The sequence below is a fragment of the Myotis daubentonii genome, chromosome 1, assembly GCF_963259705.1.
Source record: "Myotis daubentonii chromosome 1, mMyoDau2.1, whole genome shotgun sequence".
Taxonomy (NCBI): domain Eukaryota; kingdom Metazoa; phylum Chordata; class Mammalia; order Chiroptera; family Vespertilionidae; genus Myotis; species Myotis daubentonii.
Genome location: NC_081840.1, coordinates 199,407,086 through 199,428,547, shown reverse-complemented (window position 1 = coordinate 199,428,547; position 21,462 = coordinate 199,407,086). Strand labels below are relative to the sequence as shown.

Below are 21,462 nucleotides of genomic sequence, written 5' to 3'. Positions count from 1 at the left end.
AAAAAATCAGTGGAAACAATATCCTCAGGTGAAGATTAACAACAACAAAAAGAATCTAAGTAGATGGAAAGGCATCTCATATTTATGGATCAGAAAACTTAATATTGTTAAGATGGCAATACTCTCCAAATTGATCTACAGATTCATTGCAATCCCTATCAAAACCTGTGTCCTAAAATTGACAAGTGGGTCCTAAAATTCACATGGAAACGCAAGGGACCTAAAATAGCCGAAACAGTCTTAAAGGGCTCACACTTCCTGAGTTGAAAACTGGCTACAAAGCTACAGTAATTTAAATAATGTGATATAAGTTGCCCAGCCAGTGTGGCTCAGTGGTTTAGCATAGACTATGAACCAGGGGTCACAGTTCAATTTCCGGTCAGGGAACATTCGCAGGCTGCGGACCCAATAGGGAGCATGCAGGAAGCAGCCCACCAATGATTTTCTCTCATTATAGATGTTTCTATCTCTCTCTTCCTCTCCCTTCCTCTCCCTTCCTCTCTGAAACCAATAAAAATGTATTGAAATAGTGTGGTACTGACTGTATAAATCAGTGGGTTTTAATTGAGAGTCCAGAAATAAATCTTTACACTTGTGGTCAGGTGATTTTCAATAAGAGTGCCAAGACAAGTCAGCGGATAAAGAATAGTCTTTTCAACAAATGGTGCTGGGACAACTGAATAGCCACATACAAGAGAATAAAGTTGGACTCTTTTCTTATACCATTCACAAAAATGAACTCAAAATGGATGATAGATCTAAATGAAGATCTAAAATTGTAATACTCTTATGAGAAAACCAAGGAGTAAATCCATGACCTTGGATTAGTTAGTGATTTTTTAGGTACCAAAAAGCACAAGTGATAAAAGAAAAATTGGTAAATTTGACTTCACCAAACATAGAATTTTGTGGCCTGGCTGGTGTGGCTCAGTGGATTGAATGCTTCCCATGGACCAAGAGGTCCTGGGCTTGATTCCCTGTAAGGGCACGTGCCCAAGTTGTGGGCTTGATCCCCAGTAGGGAGCATGCAGGAGGCAGCAATTGATGTGTCTTTCTCATCAATATTTCTCTCTCCCTCTCTCTCTCTACCTTCCTCTCTATTTAAAAATCAATAAAAACATTTTTTTAAAAGAAAAATAAATAAAAAATATCAAGAAAGTGAAAAAAATCCTCAGGATGGAAGAAAACATTTGCATATCACTTATCTGATAAGACTATATTCAGAATAAGTAAAGCACTCTTATAACTTAATATAAAGATCCCCAAAACAGAGCAGTTTAAAAAATGGGCAAAGGATTTGAATAGACATTTCTCCAAAGATATAAAAATGTCCATTAACATATGAAAACACACTTGGCCAACATTGTTCGCCATCAAGGAAATGCATATCAAAGCCACAATGAGGTATCAGTTCATACCCATTAGGAAGACTATAATATAAAAGAGAGAGAATAACAAGTGCTAGTGAGGAAGTGGAGAAAGTGGAACCCTCATACATCGCAGGTGGTAATGTAAAATGGTACAGCCGCCTTGGAAAACGGGTTGACAGTTCCTCAAAATGTTAAACTAGATATAAACCCAAAAGAAATGAAAGCAATGTCCACACAAAAACTTGCACACAAATGCTCACAGCAGAATTATTCATAATAGCCATAAAGTTGAAACAGTCCAAATATCCATCAAAAGATGAATGGATGAATAAAATGCGGTGTATATTCATACAATGGAGTATTATTTGGAAATAAAAAAGAGTGAAATACTCATCCATGTCATGACGTGAATAAACTTTTAATATATCATGCTAGTTGAAAGATGCCAGTTACAAAAGACTACCTATTGTATGATTCCATTTATACAAAGACCAAATAGGCTTACCGGTAGAACAGAAGGATTAGTGGTTGCCAGGCAAGGGGTAGGATGGGGGTGACTGTTCATGGGTATGGGGTTTCTTTTGGGAGTGATAAAAATCTTCTAAACTTAAATGGCGTTGATGGTTGCACAATTCTTTGAATGTGCTTTGAATGTGTAAAAATCATTGAAATGTACTTTTATAAAAGGCTGATATGGTATGTGAATTATATCTCAGTAGAGTTGTTTTTAAAAAGGGCAATGAACATGGCATTAAAAAGGCCAGGTCTAGCTGAGGCGATAAGTTCATGTTGGCAGGAGAGAGTAGGGGCCTATTTCCTTCCCTAAAACCCTAAAATAGGAGGTTGATATTTGGAACGGAACGAAGAGGGCTCATGTGGAAATAGGACATCACTGCAGAGCAGAGCAGGCTGGCTTGGAAGGCAGACAGCTTTCCCATGTGTTGAGGGCGTTGAGCCCCTGCTTTGGAATGGGATGGGGAGGCGATATTTGATGGGAGAGAAGAGATGGGGAAAGTGATATGCAGGTCATGTTTGAAACTGTCTACTTAAACTGTATGCCTATGGTTTCCCCCATGCACTCCACACCCCTCCCCAAAGTCAATATAAATCCTGCTCTCTACTTACATGATAGCCTTATTCAGTGGGCACACACACACGCATCAATGTTAAAGGTTTAAGGTACTTTTTAGTTCTGATCTAATAACTTCACTTTACAAATGGGGAAACTGAGGCTGAAAGAGATGACAGTGCTGTTGTAACTGGACAATCAATGGGTCCGTGCTGCCTGTCACTACTCAAGCCAATTGACTCTCAATTAAAATCCACTTATTTATAAGCAGAGACAGGGTTGAATCATATATGAGTGTTTATTCCAATAGTGCTGGCAGTATGGGGGAGCAGCAGGTCGTCCACAGAATCTGCTCTGCCCCCACCATAAGCCGGCTGCTTTTATTGGCATTACATGGGAAAGTAGGCATAAGGGCAAATGGGCAGTCCACAGGTATGCACAAAGGTCTGGGTGCCGGGGTCCAACCCCAGCGGGTCCAGGGGTCCCCAAAGGTGTGGACGGAGTCGGCGAAGACTATCCACCCTCTTCCTACGGTGGAGTCCTATCCGTCCCGAGTGTGGGGGGGCTTACCTAAGGGTCCCTGTTCGGGCGCCAGATGCCGGGGTCCGACCCCAGCAGGTCCAGGGGTCCCCAAAGTTGTGGACGGAGTCGGCGAAGAAGGAATGGCACGGAGACAGCGTTCAGTTGATCAGCAGCCTAGCCAGGATCTCTAGCCAAGTTCTGGTCTCGATCTCCAGAGAGGTTCTGCTCAGGTTCTCCAGTCAGGTTCAGTCACCAGGTTCTAGTCAGGCTCTCCTGCCAATCTCCGCAGTCAGGTTCAGTCCAGGATCCCCTGCCATGTTCTCTCCAGCAAAGCTCCTCCATCTCCTGGTTCCCTGTAGGTTCTGTCTTCATGATTGTTCGTAGTTAAAGGGATTAATTACCCGCCTGGCACTTAGTTGAGGGGTTTTATTCCCTCCCTAACTTCAGGGGAAAATCCCTACCTGGGGATTCAACCTTTCTCGGAGAGGTGACCTTGGTTAAAACACAGCGCCAAGAAGGTGAGCAAACATATTAAGAACCGTATGCCATATATGCCAGGTCCCTTGAAACAGCAAGGATGTACTGGCTCCCGGCAAATTCCCCCTTTTTTATTTTTTAAAAGCAAGCATTGAAAAGAAATACCTGAAATGCTCTCTTATATCCATTTTAAGAGTAGGATTGGTGCTTTCCGCTATTACCTGAGTCCTGATCTATCACCCCAGGGAGAGCTCGCCAATCCTGCACTTTCCCGGGGTGGAAAGGCTGCAGTGGGGTTAAGGATAAGGCTCCTTGGGCCTACCTTCTCCCATGCCATTACATTTACCTTTCCTTCCTCAGAAAAGCATGGACATACTTCTTGTATAAAACGTTCTGTCTGACTGGGAGTAACCTTAATTCCAATTCTGCTAGTAAGCATATGCGTTAAAAGATTAATACAAAGTCTTTTTTCTTTAGACTCAGTATGACCCATCCTGTCAATCTAAGTTTTGTACTAACTACCCGCTTACCCTACTTATCCTCTATAGGGGGGGGGTCTGAAGCACCCTACGGTGCAGTCCTATCCGTCCCGAGTGTGGGAGTTCTCAATGGGGGGGGGGGGCTTACCTAGGGGAATCCTTTTCCAGGGGTTCCCAAAGGTGTGGACGGAGTCGGCGAAGACTATCCACCCTTTTCCTATGGTGGAGTCCTATCCGTCCCGAGTGCGGGGCGCTTACCTAGGGGAATCCTGTTCCAGGGGTTCCCAAAGGTGTGGACAGAGTCGGCGAAGACTATCCACCTTCTTCCTACGGTGGAGTCCGATCCGTCCCGAGTGCGGGGCGCTTACCTAGGGGTCCCTGTTCGGGCGCCATATGCCGGGGTCCGACCCCAGCAGGTCCAGGGGTCCCAAAGTTGTGGACGGAGTCGGCGAAGAAGGAATGGCACGGAGACAGCGTTCAGTTGATCAGCAGCCTAGCCAGGATCTCTAGCCAAGTTCTGGTCTCGATCTCCAGAGAGGTTCTGCTCAGGTTCTCCAGTCAGGTTCAGTCACCAGGTTCTAGTCAGGCTCTCCTGCCAATCTCCGCAGTCAGGTTCAGTCCAGGATCCCCTGCCATGTTCTCTCCAGCAAAGCTCCTCCATCTCCTGGTTCCCTGTAGGTTCTGTCTTCATGATTGTTCGTAGTTAAAGGGATTAATTACCCGCCTGGCACTTAGTTGAGGGGTTTTATTCCCTCCCTAACTTCAGGGGAAAATCCCTACCTGGGGATTCAACCTTTCTCGGAGAGGTGACCTTGGTTAAAACACAGCGCCAAGAAGGTGAGCAAACATATTAAGAACCGTATGCCATATATGCCAGGTCCCTTGAAACAGCAAGGATGTACTGGCTCCCGGCATCTGGGGTTACATGGGGAAATAGCCATGGGTAGGCCAAATGGGCAGTTAACAGGTGAGCAGAGGGCTGGGGGTCTTCAAAGGGCTTGGTGATATGCAAAGCCTGAGATCTTCAAAGGGCTGGCGATTCCGGTTTCTGGCTCTGGTTCTGCAACAAGGTTGTTAGTCTTTCCATGATAATAGGAAGAAAGGGCTGCATTTCCAGGTGAGGTGGGAATGTGCCTTCTTTAATCAGAATAAGACAATCACGGTTAACAGAGCATGATTAATATTTCTTACAATTCTAGCTGGTTCCCTAACATTCTATTTCTGCCCCTATCAGTGTTAATGGTAGAGGTGTGACTAGAATCTGTCAGCTGATTTTGCACATAGTACTAGTAATCCTTTTGTCTGGAACAACCCAATCCCCCATTCTTATATCCTCCTCCAGCTAATTGCTCTCCATCCTTTTTTTTTTTTTTTTGTACAAATGTGCCTTCCTCAGTAGAGCCAGCTTTCTCTGTCCTCCTCAGCCTAGATAAAGCCTGAGGTCACTGTTCTCACAGCCTCTTTTCCCTTTCCCTAAGGATGGGCCTGTAAGCTTGCCTTTCACTGTACTTCTCGCCTCCAGAACGGTGCCTGGCACACAGCAGGCATTCACGAATGCTGCCCTTTTTACCACTGGATTCTTCCCATTGGACAAGTCAATGTTCGTCTGATTTATCCTTCAGTTTCCCACGTGGTAAAGAGTATCACTGTCCCTCTGACCAGCCGGAGAAGGAAAATTACACAGCTGGCGTGATGAGACAGCATGTCCCCAGTGAACTCCCGTGAAGCTCAGGCTCCCTGGTTAGTGGGTGCCACAGGTCACTTGGCCTTGTGCTTTTCAGAAGATGAAATCGGGAAAGACTGATTTCACTTGGTCATTTATCCTCTGCCCATAGGAACCTGGCATGTGCTGAAATTGAACAGGGATTAGAGAAGAGGTGCAAAAACCCTTAAATGAATAAAAATTAGGGACTAAGCAGGGGGATTAATGAAGCTGAGCTGATAAAGTCTAGGGCAGCGGTCGGCAAACTGCGGCTCACAAGCCACGTGCGGCTCTTTGTCCCCTTGAGTGTGACTCTTCCACAAAATACCGACTTCTGCGCATGGGCCACGAAGTTTCAATCACACTGTACGTGCGCGCCCACACGTGGTATTTTGTGAAAGAGCCACACTCAAGGGGCCAAAGAGCCACATGTGGCTCGTGAGCCGCGGTTTGCCGGCCACGGGTCTAGGGGGAAAGAGAGCTGATGAATTGGTTACAGCAGTTATTGGAGATACAGTGTGTGGGAGAGAGCAGATCAGGAGCCAGGGTCCTCTTGTGAATGTGGGGCTTTCCCTTCTGAGCTGTGTGCCCTCAACCAAGCCAGCGCCTTCATCGGTGACAGGGATGTGCTCCCTGCCAGGATGGATATTTTTATTATTTTTAAAAATGCATGTGACATCTTACTGTCTGCTCCGAAACAGCATTTTACCAATGCAGGGTAATATTATTACGGAGACAAAGAGGAGGTTGATAACTAGTTTCCTGTTTCCAGAGCATAGACCAAGACTCAGTTGATTTAGCTGATGGCTCAGATGTTTGTGAGAAGGTCTTTCTCCAGCTGGGGCAAATGGGGAGTGGAATAGTCAGGGTGAATCCCTGGAGTCCCTCCAGAGCCTTAGAGGCAGGTGAGGTGATGGCTTGTCCTGTGGCCGGAGTAGTGAACCTTCAACTTCCAGGTCTAAGTGTCTGTGCTCTAAGATTCTAAACTTCTCTCCTCTTCCTTGAATGTTTAAAGATGCATCCTGTTTCTGTTGTAATTATGATGTATTTGGGTATGCTATCGCCTACTGGGTTCCTTATAAATTCATGGAACACTCAAGTTGGGGAGGAGCCTCAAAGATGCTACACAAAATGTAATCTGACTCCAGTCTCTTTCAGCACTTCCCGTTTGTTTGATGAGGACAGTTAATTGCTCTCTAGCATTTCATTTGAATGAGACTCACGGATCTGTTTAGGAAGAAAACTGCTGATCAATTGCAATTGCCCCCGTTGCCATGGAAACAGGCTGCAGTGGGACTATAATTATATTTCTTTATTCCTGAAGTGAATCCCTAATCATTGCCGTGGTAATTACCCAATATCTATGGCCCCAAATTACATGATGCTTCTCCAAAAAAGACAAAGGATAAAGGCAGAGGTGGGGGGGGGGGGGGGGGCTGGCCTGAGACACGTGGTAAGGTGGCAGCTGCAGAAAGCTTCTTTTCTGGGTGGGGAGAATTCCCCTCCATAGGCGCCAGGTTAGACGGTGTCGGTGGGTCTTAGAATGCGCCCAAAGCCTGCAGCAGTGGCCAGAAGGCTGTGTCGGAAACAGAAAACACAGCTACCGGCACCTTCACAGTCGTGCCCTACACTACCTGCTGTATCTGAAAGTCTGGGGGACGGTCCCAGTTCCAAAGTTCCTTAATGAAGCAGCTCAGCAGCAGCCAAGACCCAGTCTGATTGCTTTTCTTCTTCTCCTCGGGGAGTGGGCTCTCCCCAGGCTCGCCCCTTCTAGCCCAGGATGGCCTGTATTCCAGATGACAAACACCATCCCTGTCTTGTGTCATGGTTTGCAAACGAGGAGGACTTTCCTGGAAACACATCCCCAATTTTCCACTGTTCCTTGCACACAGACCCTGCTGCAGACGGTACTTCTAGATCACAGGGCTTGAGGTGGAGGTGGCTCTTCTTGGCTCCGCCCTGCTCTCCTCAGCACTAAGTGACAGTGACTGAGCAGTGGAGGAATAGCATGACTACAGGGCTAACTTTGTTGTGTTTTGCTTCTCACCTTCTCTCTCCTGTGACTTTCTAGTGCCCTGAGCTCTAGGCCACAGGCCATCAAGCACCCTGTCTGATCTCTGTCTTGTCTGCTGATAGGCATGGACATGGGACAGTGGGCATGGGCTCGGGCATCCCAGTAGCATGGAGTATGGCATCCTTTGCTCTCAGGCAGCATCACTTGCCACCAGGGAAGAAAGGCAACCGCTTCAAAGAGAATCAAAACATGGGAGAGCTGTACAAATAGTTGTCCATCCAGTCCGGCTAGATTGGAAAGGATCAAGGCACAGATCCCAAATGCACAGTGTGGTGACTGGTGGCTATTTTTAGTAACTGAGCTGTTACCATTTGGTTCCCCTTCTCAGCAGCACCCAAATTTCCTTTCCGGGAATCAAGCTTGCCTCGCTCCACCTACCTCTGATAGGACATAGTACCAGCTTCCTATGACAGAAGCCAAAGGGCCACTTCCTCCCCACTGCAGCCTGGCCTGAGCACATGACCTAGCCTGGCCAATCAGTCTCTCTCCTGGGCTTTGACTTGACAGGTGGGTCGAGGCAATTGCTGTGGGTCCTTCTGCCTAGACTGCTAGAGTTCTCTTCCAAGAGCCTTTTTCCAAGCCTCATCGCTAGCTTCCGTTGTTCTTTGAGCCCCCATTGTTCTTCCAGTAAATATTCTTTTGGTTGAGTGAGACATAGTTTCTGTTGCTTGCGACTCAAGAGCTGTAGCTGACCCAGAATGGAACCAGGAAAACTTGGTGAGAGGGAGGTTTGAAATAGGAGGTGGGAAGCAAAGCCTGGAGCAGTTTCCTGATTTGGGTTGAAAAGAAGGCTCAGAAGAAACCGTTTAAGAAGAGATGCTGAACATCCTCCTGAATTGCCCATCCCTTGGCTTCTCGGAGATTTCCACAATGGTCTCCTATATAGGCCTGCCCTACCTGAAATATACTCATGATCTCAAAACAGTCCCGTCCTCTCCTATATAGGCCTGCCCTACCTGAAATATACTCATGATCTCAAAACAGTCCCGTCCTCCTATCAACATGTTTGCATCAAGCTTTGCATCCCCTCAGTGACCTCTCAATGGGAGAAGCCCGTCTGATAAACTAACTACCCTACAATATTAATTGTGCTGGGCCAGCTCAGCCAAGGGTTTGGTGAGCCTGACGGGGGGCGGTGAAGGATTAAAGAAAAGACAGACAAAGAGAATAAGCTGGGTCTGGGTGGATCTCCTGTGCCTGGCTGAGGCCACAGAGAGGGGATCCAGACAGCAAGCTGAGCCTTTATTTTATAGCCAGAGGTAAACAAGGTAGTGGTCACCATAGTTACAATGTTCTTGTGAGTTTTCACTTGTTTTGGCAGCACTTGCTACACCTCCCACAGCCCATTAGCTTCCCAGATAAGATCTAGGGAGCCTCATAAGGTCAAGCCTAATTATGCTAAGAGGGCTGTGCTCTCTATGCTGGGACTTGTTTTGTGGCTTTGCCAACAAACAGGTCAGTCTGAGGCTTAACCCTATAGCCCAGCCGTGGGCAAACTACGGCCCATTTGAAATGAATAAAACTAAAAAAAAAAAAAGACCGTACCCTTTTATGTAATGATGTTTACTTTGAATTTATATTAGTTCACACACACACTCCATCCATGCTTTTGTTCCGGCCCTCCGGTCCAGTTTAAGAACCCATTGTGGCCCTCAAGTCAAAAAGTTTGCCCACCCCTGCTATAGCCGCTCCCTGCAATTAATCATTTACTCATCACAAATTTTATTGTATCAAGGATTTTGGGAGAAAGAAAGATCATACATTTGATCCCTGCCCTCATACAGCTCCTAGTGTGGTGGAGATATGATGATGCCGTTATTATTAGAGTCACATCTGCATAGCACTTTACAATATGCAGAGCACTTTTGTTTTCCCTCTCATTTAAGGCATGATTATAGTAACCATAACATGAAACAGAAAGAAATACATGCATGGGGCTTTGGGGGACAGAAGCGATCCCTTTCTTCCAGGGAAGCAGAAAAGGTTGTGTGGAGTTGATATGCTTGAGCCGGACCTTGAAGGGGGTGTAGGACCTGAACTGAGAGACTGGCCTTGGGCTGTCCCTGGAGAGGAAGAGCCTCTGCACTGATAGAACCCAGAGAGGATATTGGGGAACTGAGTGGTGGGGGTTGAAGTAGGGTGACATTTGATAATAATGGGTAACACGTAAGCTTTTACACTGTTCTAAGTGCTTTACATATCAGGACTCATTTAAATCCTAAAAAATCGATGAGGTAGGACCTCTTGTCATCCCCCTTTACAGGTAAGGAAACTGGCCTGCCCAGAGTAGGTTAGAGCCCCACTATGAAGAGCCTGAAAGGGTAAGCCACCATGGCAGCTTCATCTGGTAGGGTTTGGGCAACAGGGAACCAATGGAGGTTTCTGAGCTGGCAAGTTAACTGCTTTAAGATGAACTCATGTTTAGAGAGCAGAATTGGAGAGGACCTCAGTTGAAGATCATCTTTAGATGTCAATCATGTTACAGTCAGCTCAGGGTAAAGCCAAGGCAACAGGACCAATGATACACTCACTGGCCCTTCGGTTGCCCTCAGAGATTCCTCCACTTTTCCCTGCGGTTTCTCACATCTTCCAGCCACCACTGCCTGCCTGGCTCAGGAGGGAGAGCATCATGCCAGCAGCTTGGGCTAGGAAAACAAAAGTTCTTCACGCTACACTTGCAGTGTTTTTGTAAGTCTTAAATGCTTTCAACATAGAAAATAATAATGAAAATAAAAGCTTAAAGAGTATGAACTTTATGTTGCGTTTGGCACAGTGGTCAGCAAACTCATTAGTCAACAGAGCCAAATATCAACAGTACAACGATTGAAATTTCTTTTGAGAGCCAGATTTTTTAAACTTAAACTATATAGGTAGGTACATTGTTATTAACTTAATTAGGGTACTCCTAAGCTGGCTTTTGCTAAAAACGTCCTCAATCTGAAGGGTCGACCTCAGCGAACGTACCCCCACTTCTTCTAACGCCTCTTCTTCAAAATAGACTCACCCAGGCCAAAAACCGACTTCTGCGCATGGGCCACAAAGTTTCCGTCGCACTGTACGTGCGCGCCCGCACGTGGTATTTTGTGGAAGAGCCACACTCGGGGGGGCCAAAGAGCCGCATGTGGCTCGAGAGAGCTGCGGTGTGCCGACCACTGGTTTGGGCTGATCATTAGCATAATAATGTCTGTGCGTTAGAGCAGAGTGGGATAACCCATCGGGGCCTCAGCTGGGTTTCCTGGGATCACTCACATCTTTTAGGCCCTTCAAACAACCCTGTGTTTTGGTCTGTGTGCTGCCAACGTGTGCCCATGAGTACTGTATTGTTGATTTTTAAGACGCTTTCTTATAGCTTCTAGGTAGAATTATGACAGTTCTGCGATCTCTGGGGAAGTAAAAGAGGAGGAGGTGGAGGAGGGGAGAAACAGCAGCGTCTCTTTTCTCCTGTCCTTCCAAAGCCATATTGACTTAGGTGCGAGGGCTTAAATGTACCAAGACGTAGGACCCGCTAAGCCACTCCAAGTCGTCTTAGTGCTAATACACCTTCTCTTAGATTTAGAAGCCTCTGTTCTCCTGTCAGTAGGTCCTGTTCCTGGTGTTTAAACCTCCATGGCGGAGGGGTGGAGATGGAACCCAGGGGCTGCTGCTCTGAGAATCAGACACCCAATCAGCTTTTCAACTACTAGTTCTGCATTTCAGAATTTCCCAGGATTTTAGGCAGACATGAAGGATTCTCCTCCTCTTCTTTTACTCTTCTCATTTTCCTCCACCTCCTGCCACCTCTCTTCTTTTCTTCTTTCTCTTCCTCCTCGATCTCCTTCTCCTCCTCCTCCTCCTCCTTTTTCTTCTTTTGTCCCATAGTCTCTACTAATCTTTATAGATAGTGACTGTTTAATGTGGGTAGAGGATATGGAAGTGATATCAAACCTTTGGTGTGAAATGAGGAGTTATGGAACACCTACCTACTCTTTCAGCCATGTCTACACATAGTTATGCGTCATAATGCTTCATTCATACATTTTTTAAAATCTTGATTAAAACATCAGTGTTCACAGCAGCATTGTTCACAATATCCAAAAGGTAGAAACAACTCAAATGTACATGCATAAACAAAATGTGATATATAGATGTGTGTGTGTGTGTGTATGTGTATATATATATATATATATATATATATATATATATATATATATATATATATATATCTCCCAGAATTATTCAGCCTTAGAAAGGAATGAAATTCTGACACATGCTACAACATGGATGAACCCTGAGGCTATTATGCTAAGTGAAATAAACCAGACACAAAAGCACAAATATTATATGATTCCACTTATATGAGGTACATGGGAGAGTCTAATTTCATAGAGATAGAAAGGAGAATAATGGTTATCAGGGGCTGGAGGGAGGGAGAATGAAGAGTTATTGTTGAATGAGTATGGGCGTTTCAGTTTAGGATGATGGATGGTCGTGATAGTTGAATAACAATATGAATGTACTTAATGGTACTAAACTGTACACTTAAAAATGATTAAAATGGCAGGAAGGCCGGGGAGGGTTGGGGGGTGGGGGGCGGCAGTAAGAGATCAACCAAAGGACTTGTAAGTATGCATATAAGCATAACCAATGGACACAAGACACTGGGGGTAGGGGAGGCCGGGGGAAGGTCAAGGGGGGTGGTGGAAAGGAGACATATGTACTACTCTTTGTAATATTTTAAGCAATAAAACAAAATTTTAAAAAATAACTAAAATGGTAAATTTTATGTTCTATATACTGTATTTTACCACAGTAAAAAAAGTCTCAGTCAGTATTATGTAAATATGAAAAAAATTCATGGATGCTGGAATCCTATTTGCTATTAACAGATTTGGTGTTTAAGCAATAAAATCGGTTTACCTTATTTTGTATAAGATTTGCAGTTGTGGGTGAACTGGGACTCTCGTAGCATTACTGTCTTGTCATGGGCCAGCAGCTGTTGTTCATATAGCATCTTTGCTCCCAAAGACATCCAGACATCTATGAACACTGTGTTCAAACGGAAGCCCCCGTCAGCTGTGAGTGAGGAGCCTGAGTTCTGTTTCAGCTCTGTCTTGATCAGTTCTCTCTCTTCACCTTTCCGGACCTCATCGTTGTTACATAGCCAGGAGGCTCACAGCCAGGTCTTCTGTTTCTTAGCCTCATGTGCTTTCTCACCATGCTGCCTGTGGTTTGGCAAATTAGATTTGGTGCTCAGTCTGCCCAACTAGGTCTTCCCTTGGTTGGGACCCTGCCCACTGCATTTGGCACTTGGTCCCTGATACAACCTCCAATGGGCCCCTTTCTGGGGAGGGGAGGAGGGGGGGAGTGGCATTCTCTCACCCTGGGGGGCATGGAAGAGTGCCTGCCTTGCCTCCTGAAGGGTATGCGATTCTGCCTGCCCTGTGAACAGCCTGGATGTGGATTCCCCAGAAATAAGTTTGTTTCCCAGATCAAGGAAGAGCAGTTGGCTTTTGCTGCTTCCCGTTCCTACAGGTTGCCCTGCCTCTACTTCCCTGTCAGGTAGAAGTCCGGACTTCAGGACTTCTGCCGGGTCCTGAAGTGTTTATTGTTGGCCACCTGCCTCCTGTAAGCTGATCAGTGCAGGAGGCCCATCAGGATTGCCCCGATCCACATTCTCTCCCCTGTCTCTGAATTTCTAGGCAGTTGCGAGAGAGATTCTTTATTCCTGTAGACCCTATCAGCAATTCTAGTCCTTGGTTTAGATCAGCGGTTCTCAACCTGTGGGTCACGACCCCGTTGGGGGTCGAACGACCCTTTCACAGGGGTCGCCTAAGACCATCGGAAAATGCATATGTAATTACATATTGTTTTTGTGATTAATCACTATGCTTTAATTATGTTCAATTAGTAACAATGAAAATACATCCTGCATATCAGATATTTACATTATGATTCATAACAGTAGCAAAGTTATAGTTATGAAGTAGCAACGAAAATAATTTTATGGTTGGGGGTCACCACAACATGAGGAACTGTATTAAAGAGTCGCGGCATTAGGAAGGTTGAGAACCACTGGTTTAGATGTATAGAGCTGTCTTCTAATTTTATTGTAATCTGAAAGAAAGAAATGCGTGTCTCTTCCTTCTTCTAGATCTGAATGTTACTTAAAAAGTGCTGGTTGACAGGACCTGCTGGGGTAGAACCGGTAGTGATGGCTCCTCAGGGGAAGGCCCCTCCAGTTAAGGTTTCGGCGGTGCCTTCTGCCAGGGCCTCGACACATACAGAGCTGCCTGCGTTCTCCGTGAGCGGCCCTGGAACGCTGCTGTGTTGGAGGCATGCTCCCTTATTCCTGTGGGACCCTTCCGTCTGCCCAGCCACTTGGCTGACCCATAGCAGAAAAGGACACAGAGCTGGGCGAGACAGGGATGTGGGTGGAGTCCCCGCCTCAGGAGGAACAGGACACTAGCTGCCAAAAGAAATTTTATCATCCTCATAAAACGAAGCACGTGATTTGCATTCCAGGTTCTTCAACTATTCTTTGGGAGCCCGGGCGTTTTCCCATGACAGTATTTTTATCCCTGATGGGGGAGCAGAAAGTGAGCAGACAGTTCAAGCAATGTCACAGGACAACATCCTGGGCAAAGTCAAAACTCTTCAGGTAAGACAGCTTGAGACTGGAAGGTTAGAGCCGCAGGAGGGCCTGGCTGTGGAGGGGGTGGGGGGATGCCCAGCTTAGCCCTGAGTGACGGATGGGGAGGTCCAGCGGGAGCTCCTGGGGAGAATTTTCGCCTTTTTTTTTTTTTTTTTGGAACTGGAGTCAGTTCTCTAAGCCTTCTGTCCCCTCTGAGAGGTACATTGTCACCGTTGTACCCACCTTCATAACACCCCCTCTCCTGTTCTCTCAAACTGTTCCCTCCGTGTTGAGTGGGCATTACGAGGACAGGTACCCCAGAGAAGCTGCATGACTCGGATGGGAGGAGTCATTAACCGTGAAGTGTTGGCCATGATCCCCAAGTTCAGGGCTGACTGTCTGTGGATGGTTTGCACAGCAAGTGTTCACTCTCCAAGCCTCCCTGCTTGGAGCGTGAATGCTGAGCCTCTTACTCTGTTGTGCGCATAAATCTGGCTCCCCCGAGCCACCTGGCCTCAGAGGAATACCGGGAAACTCTTAGGGCACCCCACCCCACCCCTGTTCAGCTGCAGAGCTGGGCAGTTTTCCTACATAAAATTAACTCAGGTGGTAACTCCTTAATCATGGAAGTACAGTTGACCCTTTAACAGCGAGGGTTTGAACAGCATGGGTCCACTTATGCGCAGATTTTTTTTTCAATAAATACTGTAAATGTATTTCTCTTATGATTTTCTTAATAATATCTCTTTTCTCTAGATTCCTTTATTGTAAGAATACAGTATATAATACATAAAACATACAAATGTGTGTTAATAATCAGTTTATGTGATTGGTAAGGCTTCTGGTCAAGAGTCGGCTATAAGTAGTTACGTTTTGGGAAAGTCAGAAGTTACGTGTGGATGTTCAGTTGCATGGGGGTTGGCGCCCCTAACCCCTGCATTGTTCAAGGGTCAACTGTATCATAAAATAATTCTTCACCAAAAGTGATTCAGCTCATGGGGACTCCGAGAAAAGCAAGGGAGTGAAGACACCTGGGATCTGACTGTGTAGGTTTGCCTGATTGCTGGGAAGAATTCACTCGCCTGACAGAAGTGCCTAAGCAGGCACTTCTCTGAGACAGGGTGCCTGGAGGCGATCCAGATCATGAACAGGGGACTCTGGTGTGCTGGTTTCCCTCTGTCTGTAAGTCTGCAAGAGTGAGTGAGTGAGTAAAAAAAAAAAAAAAAAAAGGGAACAGCTGGCTTGAGTAGCTGCTGACAAGATGAAGCACTGTACTCAGATTTTCTGTTTTCTTGAAATGCTCTTGTTTCTACTGAACACTAGCTACGTATTTGGTGATCAGAGTTTGGTCACATATTCCCCACACACTCTCAGCCGAATGCAGCATATGGCAAGCAGGGAAAGAGCCCACACCTGGCACCGCGCCCAACGCGCCCAGGTCCTTATTCCTACTGCCCAAGGCCATCGTCCTGCCCCAGAGCTAACCTGGGCACTGCCTCCAGGCTCCGCCACTTCCTAACCAGGCTACGTTCTTGGCTCCTGCTGGCTGTGCTCTCTGAACCCCTGGCTTATCATATCTGCTTTCTAAAAGGAGTGACTTACAGATTCCAGTCCATGAAACAGCTGTGTTTTATGAGGAGTTCTTTAAACTTAGATAGAGTTCACTTAGTACATTATAGCACATGCCACTGCCACGCCAAGTGGACTTGGAGTTGTAAATGGTATGGGATTCTACAGTATTGAAAATGTAGAAACTCAGTGCAATGTGTGACTGCCTGTTCATCCTACTAGGCACAATTTTAAAGAATCTGATCTCACCATTAATAAAATGTAAAACAACCAACTTCCCCGAAGCTACAATTGTATTAATTAACACAGGAAGAGGAAATGTAAGTAAAGTAAAATAACTATATAATTCGCGTGCTCTCTTTTGGTGATAGCTACTCATAGGAGGTTTTCATAATTTTGCTTCTGTTGTATGGAATCATGAGCTTCCTTACAGCTCTATAGTTATATTTTTTAAAAAATAAAATAAAATAAAGGGCTTTGCTCTTCGAGGAGGGAAATGGGGACCATTGTCATAGGAAATGTAATTTTTGGAGTGACATAAGATGTAACTGTATCACCCCCAAAAGACTGTGCTTTATTTTTCAGTCGACTAAGCAGTATGTTCCTGGTAAGTCGTAGAAATAGTAGTTAACTGTATTAAGTTGCATGAATGCTTTGCATTTTTTCATGACAATGTTATGCTGGCATTGATGCTTACTAAGCAGCATAAAAGACCGCCCTTCATAGGCTCCAGCATGGAATGAGGGTGTTTAGTTATGTCAGAGGCATGAATGTTTTTTTTTTAAATGTCTGAAATTGTCTTTGTGTATCTGCGTGTGTTTATTTTAAAGAGAGAGAGACGAGTAATGGATAAACCTATTTGACAGTAAAAGTCTTGGCAAGCTCATTAGCCTCCATTATTAAGACATTCCTTTGAAATTAGATTTTTCCTGGAATGCCATTTAAGACAAAAGAAAACACATTTTTCTCTGGCTTAAGAAACTTCCCAGCCCTTGGGAACCCCCAGAACAGTGCCTGTAAATGAATGCATTTGGAAAGGTTGCCCTCTAGTGGCCACATGTCGTCATCTCAGCTAAAACTGTCCTGTGTTGCACCGGGCCGGTTAGTATCTCTACTGAGTACGGAACGACTGAATCCAGCACACACCAGCCTACACTTTTCTGAATGGAGTAAATCGGCCACCTGCACAATCGTCTGTGGTGAACGATGGAGTCACTGTTCATCTGGTGTAGCACGGAGTGGCTTTGTCAGCTCTGCCCTTCCTTGCATTTGGACTACAAAGTCCTGTTTCCTTCCTGGCGCTGCCAGAGCACAGATCAGAGAGGTACCTGCATATCTTAGATCAGACCGGGCTGGGAAGTATCTACCAACTGATGATAAGCCTCTGGAACACCACAGTCGCAGCCTGCAGACAGTTTGTAGAATTATACCACCCCTTTGTCAGAAATGCTTGGGCCCATTAGTCCACAAGCTATTTAGCTCGGGAGGGAAAACCTCCATCCTCAGTAGCTACTGTCTCCTGCTGAGCTGGATTTCATGGAAAAATGCCAGTGTCATTTGCTTGAGGATTTTGACACCTATCGAGGATGCAAGGAATAAACACCTGCACTTAGCCACTTCATGGAGCAGGCTGTAAATCCATATGCTTTCTCTTTTTTTTCCCCTCTTTTTTTTTTTGTTTGTTTTTTGGGGTTGTTTTTTTTAGCTTGTTTGAACTGTGGGAGTATCCATAGTTCACTCAAGAAGACAGCAACTTCATTTTCCTCCACTTTATTCTTACAGACGTGGTCTGAAGAATGAGAAATCTGGGGGACTCTAAACACTGGCAGTGTGCGAGCTGCAGGCTATGACATGCTTGGAATTCCCACACCATGAGAAGAGCCTCATCAATATGGATGTGCATTCCTATAGCATCATTCTCCAGCATTCCATATTACAACAAAATGGCCCCGTTTGAGTGAATAAAATATAGTCCCTTTTCGCTCACATTCCAGGCTCAACAGTAGCAACATTCATAGCCACACGCAGCATGGACTCACGGGATAAGGCACAGCTTTCCCCTCTCCCCTCTGGCTATGATCGCAGGCTGTATAAGGATCCATGGGTACTGGGGAGGCCGGGGGGTGGGAAGGTGGAGGGAGTGTGGTAGTTTCTTCCCCTGTAACGTAAGGGCAGGCTCGCCGTGGCAGTCCGTTTTTCAGTGATTGCTTATGTCAGTTTCTCTGTAACAGTGCCTGAATAGTGGGCAGAGATAGTCACACACACACAAAAGCCACACGTATCCCTGTATTCAGTTCACACCACACCTAAGATTGCCAAGTAGGGTTAGCAGTCCCGTTTTCACTGTCAACAAGTCGCAGAGTGTGGTGACAGCCCCGTCTCCGTCCAGTCAGCTGAAGGAAGAGCATTTGGAGCAGGACCGCAGAGAAGGGGGAGTGTGCAGGTGCTGGAGCCTTGACCTCGAGAGCCTGAGGATCAGCCACCATGGCCTTGGGCCCCAAGTCCTGCCTGGCCTTGATCCCTAAGTCCTGCCTGACCTTGGTCCCTAAGTCCTGCCTGGCCATAGGTCTCATTTCTGACAGCTGCAGGGAGTGTCTGTGAAGAAACAGCCCTTGGTCTGGGCAGAGAGGTTTGCCCTATCCCTAAACGGTGGCCATCATTTCTTTGATGACCTGAGTCCTCCCCTCCTCCAACCCCACTGCCTCCTCCTAGGCCCCCTAGCCACCAGCCTGCACTCATTTTCTCTGAATCAGCTGCTTTACGGAGATGCACATTGTCACTGACAAAGGCAACAGCGTGTTTCTTCTGGCAGGATGAGCATGTCGGTGACATATCAACCCTTTGATATCTGCATCCCCCTGCCCCCTGACACACACACACTCACACACACCCCAGCCTCAGCTGGTGCCTGCAGTCAGGTGTGCAACTCTTCCTAGGCCCTCGTCACTCCTCTCCATGCATTTCCTCGGACCCTGCACCCTCCTCTCTGTTGGCCTCTTTTCTCTAACCTCCCACTTCATTTCTTAACACTGCTCTGTCCCTTTCCCAGCTTTGTCCCATGGTCCTTATTTCTCTGTCCTGTTCTTACTCAGGTTTGGTTTGATTTCCATTTTCTCCTTCCTTTCCCATTGGTAGCCATGGTAGCCATCCCATCTTTGGGAGACTGTGATTCCATTTTGCCATGTTCTTTTTTGTCCCCTAAGAATCAGATGGACCAACACCAGTATTCTAAAAGGGGCGCCAAGGTAGTAAAATAACGGCACATTCCTTCCTTTTAGTGATGGTGGCAAAAATCCCTACGAAATGGCACTATCGTGTTAGGCCAGGCTCTCCTTGCGAGCTAGTTACAGAAGTACTCTTTCCATTGTGAACGGAAGTCCCCTCATGTCCTCCTCCAGGAGCCCGAGTGGACGGCAGAGCCTGACAGCTGGAGGTGTGTGTCTCAGGGTTTAGAACCCTTTGCAGTCTTGGCCAACACTCCTAGAGGAGGGGTGGCGGGTGAACCCAAGGCCGGGCCAGGACTCCCGCACACAGGAACCATTCCCTCCTCTTCTGCCCAGTTCCCAGCCCTTCCCACCGGGCAGCAGGGTGAGACGGCCGTGACTGTCAGCACCGTGTCTCTCTGTCTGATTCCATCGGCTGTTCGAACGTGCCTGCGAATTGATCTGCTCAGAGTGGATACTCACTGCCGCTTCCTGCTAAACTTGTTTTTGGAAGACACCCTTTCAGCCTTCTCCTCCCCGAAACCCTTTCAGGCTGCTCAGGCTGTATTTCATTGGCTGGCCTCAGGCTTCGATATGTGCGCCTTCCTGTGGGGTTGGGGAGCCAGGCTCAGGTCACACACATGTCCTGTCTTCCTGTGCGCCTGACTTGGCATGCTGGGGTGCGGGGAGGGGTGCCGGGGGCGGGGAGCGGGGGAGTCTTAGGCTCATCTCGTTCATGTCTCTGCAATCTCACCACACATCGTGCAAGGCTAAGGGGGAGCTGGGCAGCAGTGGGTGGGTTTGGTACCCTGAGTTCAGAGGGAGGAGGGGCATTCCCTTTGAGGGCTTCTCAGCCAGGAAACTTCAGTAAGGTATAAAAATGCTGCTTCATGTTTTTATTCTCGCCCCTGTGAGAAGGAAGTGCGATGTCAAGTTTATAAGAGCCAGTGGCGTGCAATGAAAATAACACTGAAAGCGGTTTTTGAAGACCTAGATTCAAATTCCTTTGGGGCCACTCATTCTTTCCATCAGCTGGGGCCAGTCACCTCTCCCTGCTGGACCGCTGATTTGTTTGCAGCGTGAGGGGTTGGACTGTATGATTGCTAAGGTTCTTTGCAGCTCTGTGGGATTAAATATTAACCCAATTAAAGATAAAAATCAGATCACCTCCTCTGTCTCTCTTTTTTTGAGGCGTAAGAGGACTATGAAACCCAAGTACGTAGCTCTAGAGCAGCAGTTCTCAGCCGGAGGCGATTTTACCCCCCAGGGGACATGGGACAGCATCTGGAGATGTTGCCTCTGCTGGGGAAAGAGGGCTTGCCACTGGCATCTGGTGTCCAGAGGCCATGGGTGCTGCTAAACAGCCCATCATGCATAGGACAGCTCCCCACAACAAAGAGTTACCGGCCCAGAAGGCCAGGTGCCGGGGTTGAAGCCCTGCTCTAGACGAAGGCAGTAAGCGGGCTGCACAGCACCCTCGATGCCGTGGTCTCTCAGACCGCCATGCTTACGGCCTTTTCCTCCTGAATGTCGTTCATTTTCTCTGCCACGGCCCCTTAAATATGTTGCCCTTTCTTTAGCTATTGTTTTTATTTTTCTTCCGGGAATATATTTCCTTTTCTAATCTGGCTTTTCTCTAATTCCAAAAACTTACTATTTTTCTTCCTGATTTGTACCCCCTGATTTCCCACCCCTTCTCCCTACCGGGTGAGCCACACCCACTGGAATGCAGCCCCTCCTCAGTGCTTTTCTGCTGCCGACTTCTCTGTCCCTTCCCCACGTGGTGTCTGCCGGCCCCTGGTTCACAGTGGGCAGCCACAGCGAGGGCAAAGCAGAGGTCCTGGTGGCAGGACAGGATTCTGCCCCTCCCAGGGCTTCAGCATTGACCCTGGAAAGAGGTGCTGGCCCTGGCAGTGATACCCACTGTGCCCAGAACACGGCGTTCAAGCTGGTGAGGGAGGTGGCCAAAGCATAGCTATTCCGGGGGAATGTGTCCAAAGGGGGCTGGCAGTTCCCTCGTTGCAGCCACTAGGATCTGGATTTCCCCCAGGGGTTCCTGCATTTCATGGGACCATTTTTCTATACAATTTTTATATTTTTAACAGACCTTTCCTATAAATTGATTTTGAGGTCAATCAAAAATGTTTTGTCCTAACACATATCCCAACTTTTGGTCCAGAAACTGGGCTTTCTGCCCCCTGGAAAAGTGACATCTCCATGAAAGAGGGTGGCTGGGTGCAAAGAGCTCGCGGCTGGAAGGCGGGAGGGGAAAGGAACCGAGGCTGGAGACGCACTCGCTTACTGTAGGGCTGCCTCGCGGTCACTGGCGCAGTGTTTGGAGAGCAGCCGTGCGCAGAGCGTGCCTCAGGCCAACCAGACACGCAGGG

General features: G+C 46.9%; 1 protein-coding gene across 12 annotated transcripts in view; it reads left to right on the top strand.

The window, feature by feature from the left end:
* Positions 1–21,462, top strand: part of CRACD (capping protein inhibiting regulator of actin dynamics) — a 231,202-nt gene that overhangs the window by 185,134 nt on the left and 24,606 nt on the right. For 10 of the 12 annotated variants that reach the window (XM_059670520.1, XM_059670560.1, XM_059670514.1 and 7 more), the window contains one exon: positions 14,195–14,330. The exons of the other annotated variants lie outside the window; for them this stretch is intronic. In XM_059670520.1, coding sequence (XP_059526503.1) covers positions 14,195–14,330 — 136 coding nt within the window. The remainder of the gene's footprint in view (positions 1–14,194; positions 14,331–21,462) is intronic. 12 annotated transcript variants of the gene reach the window in all.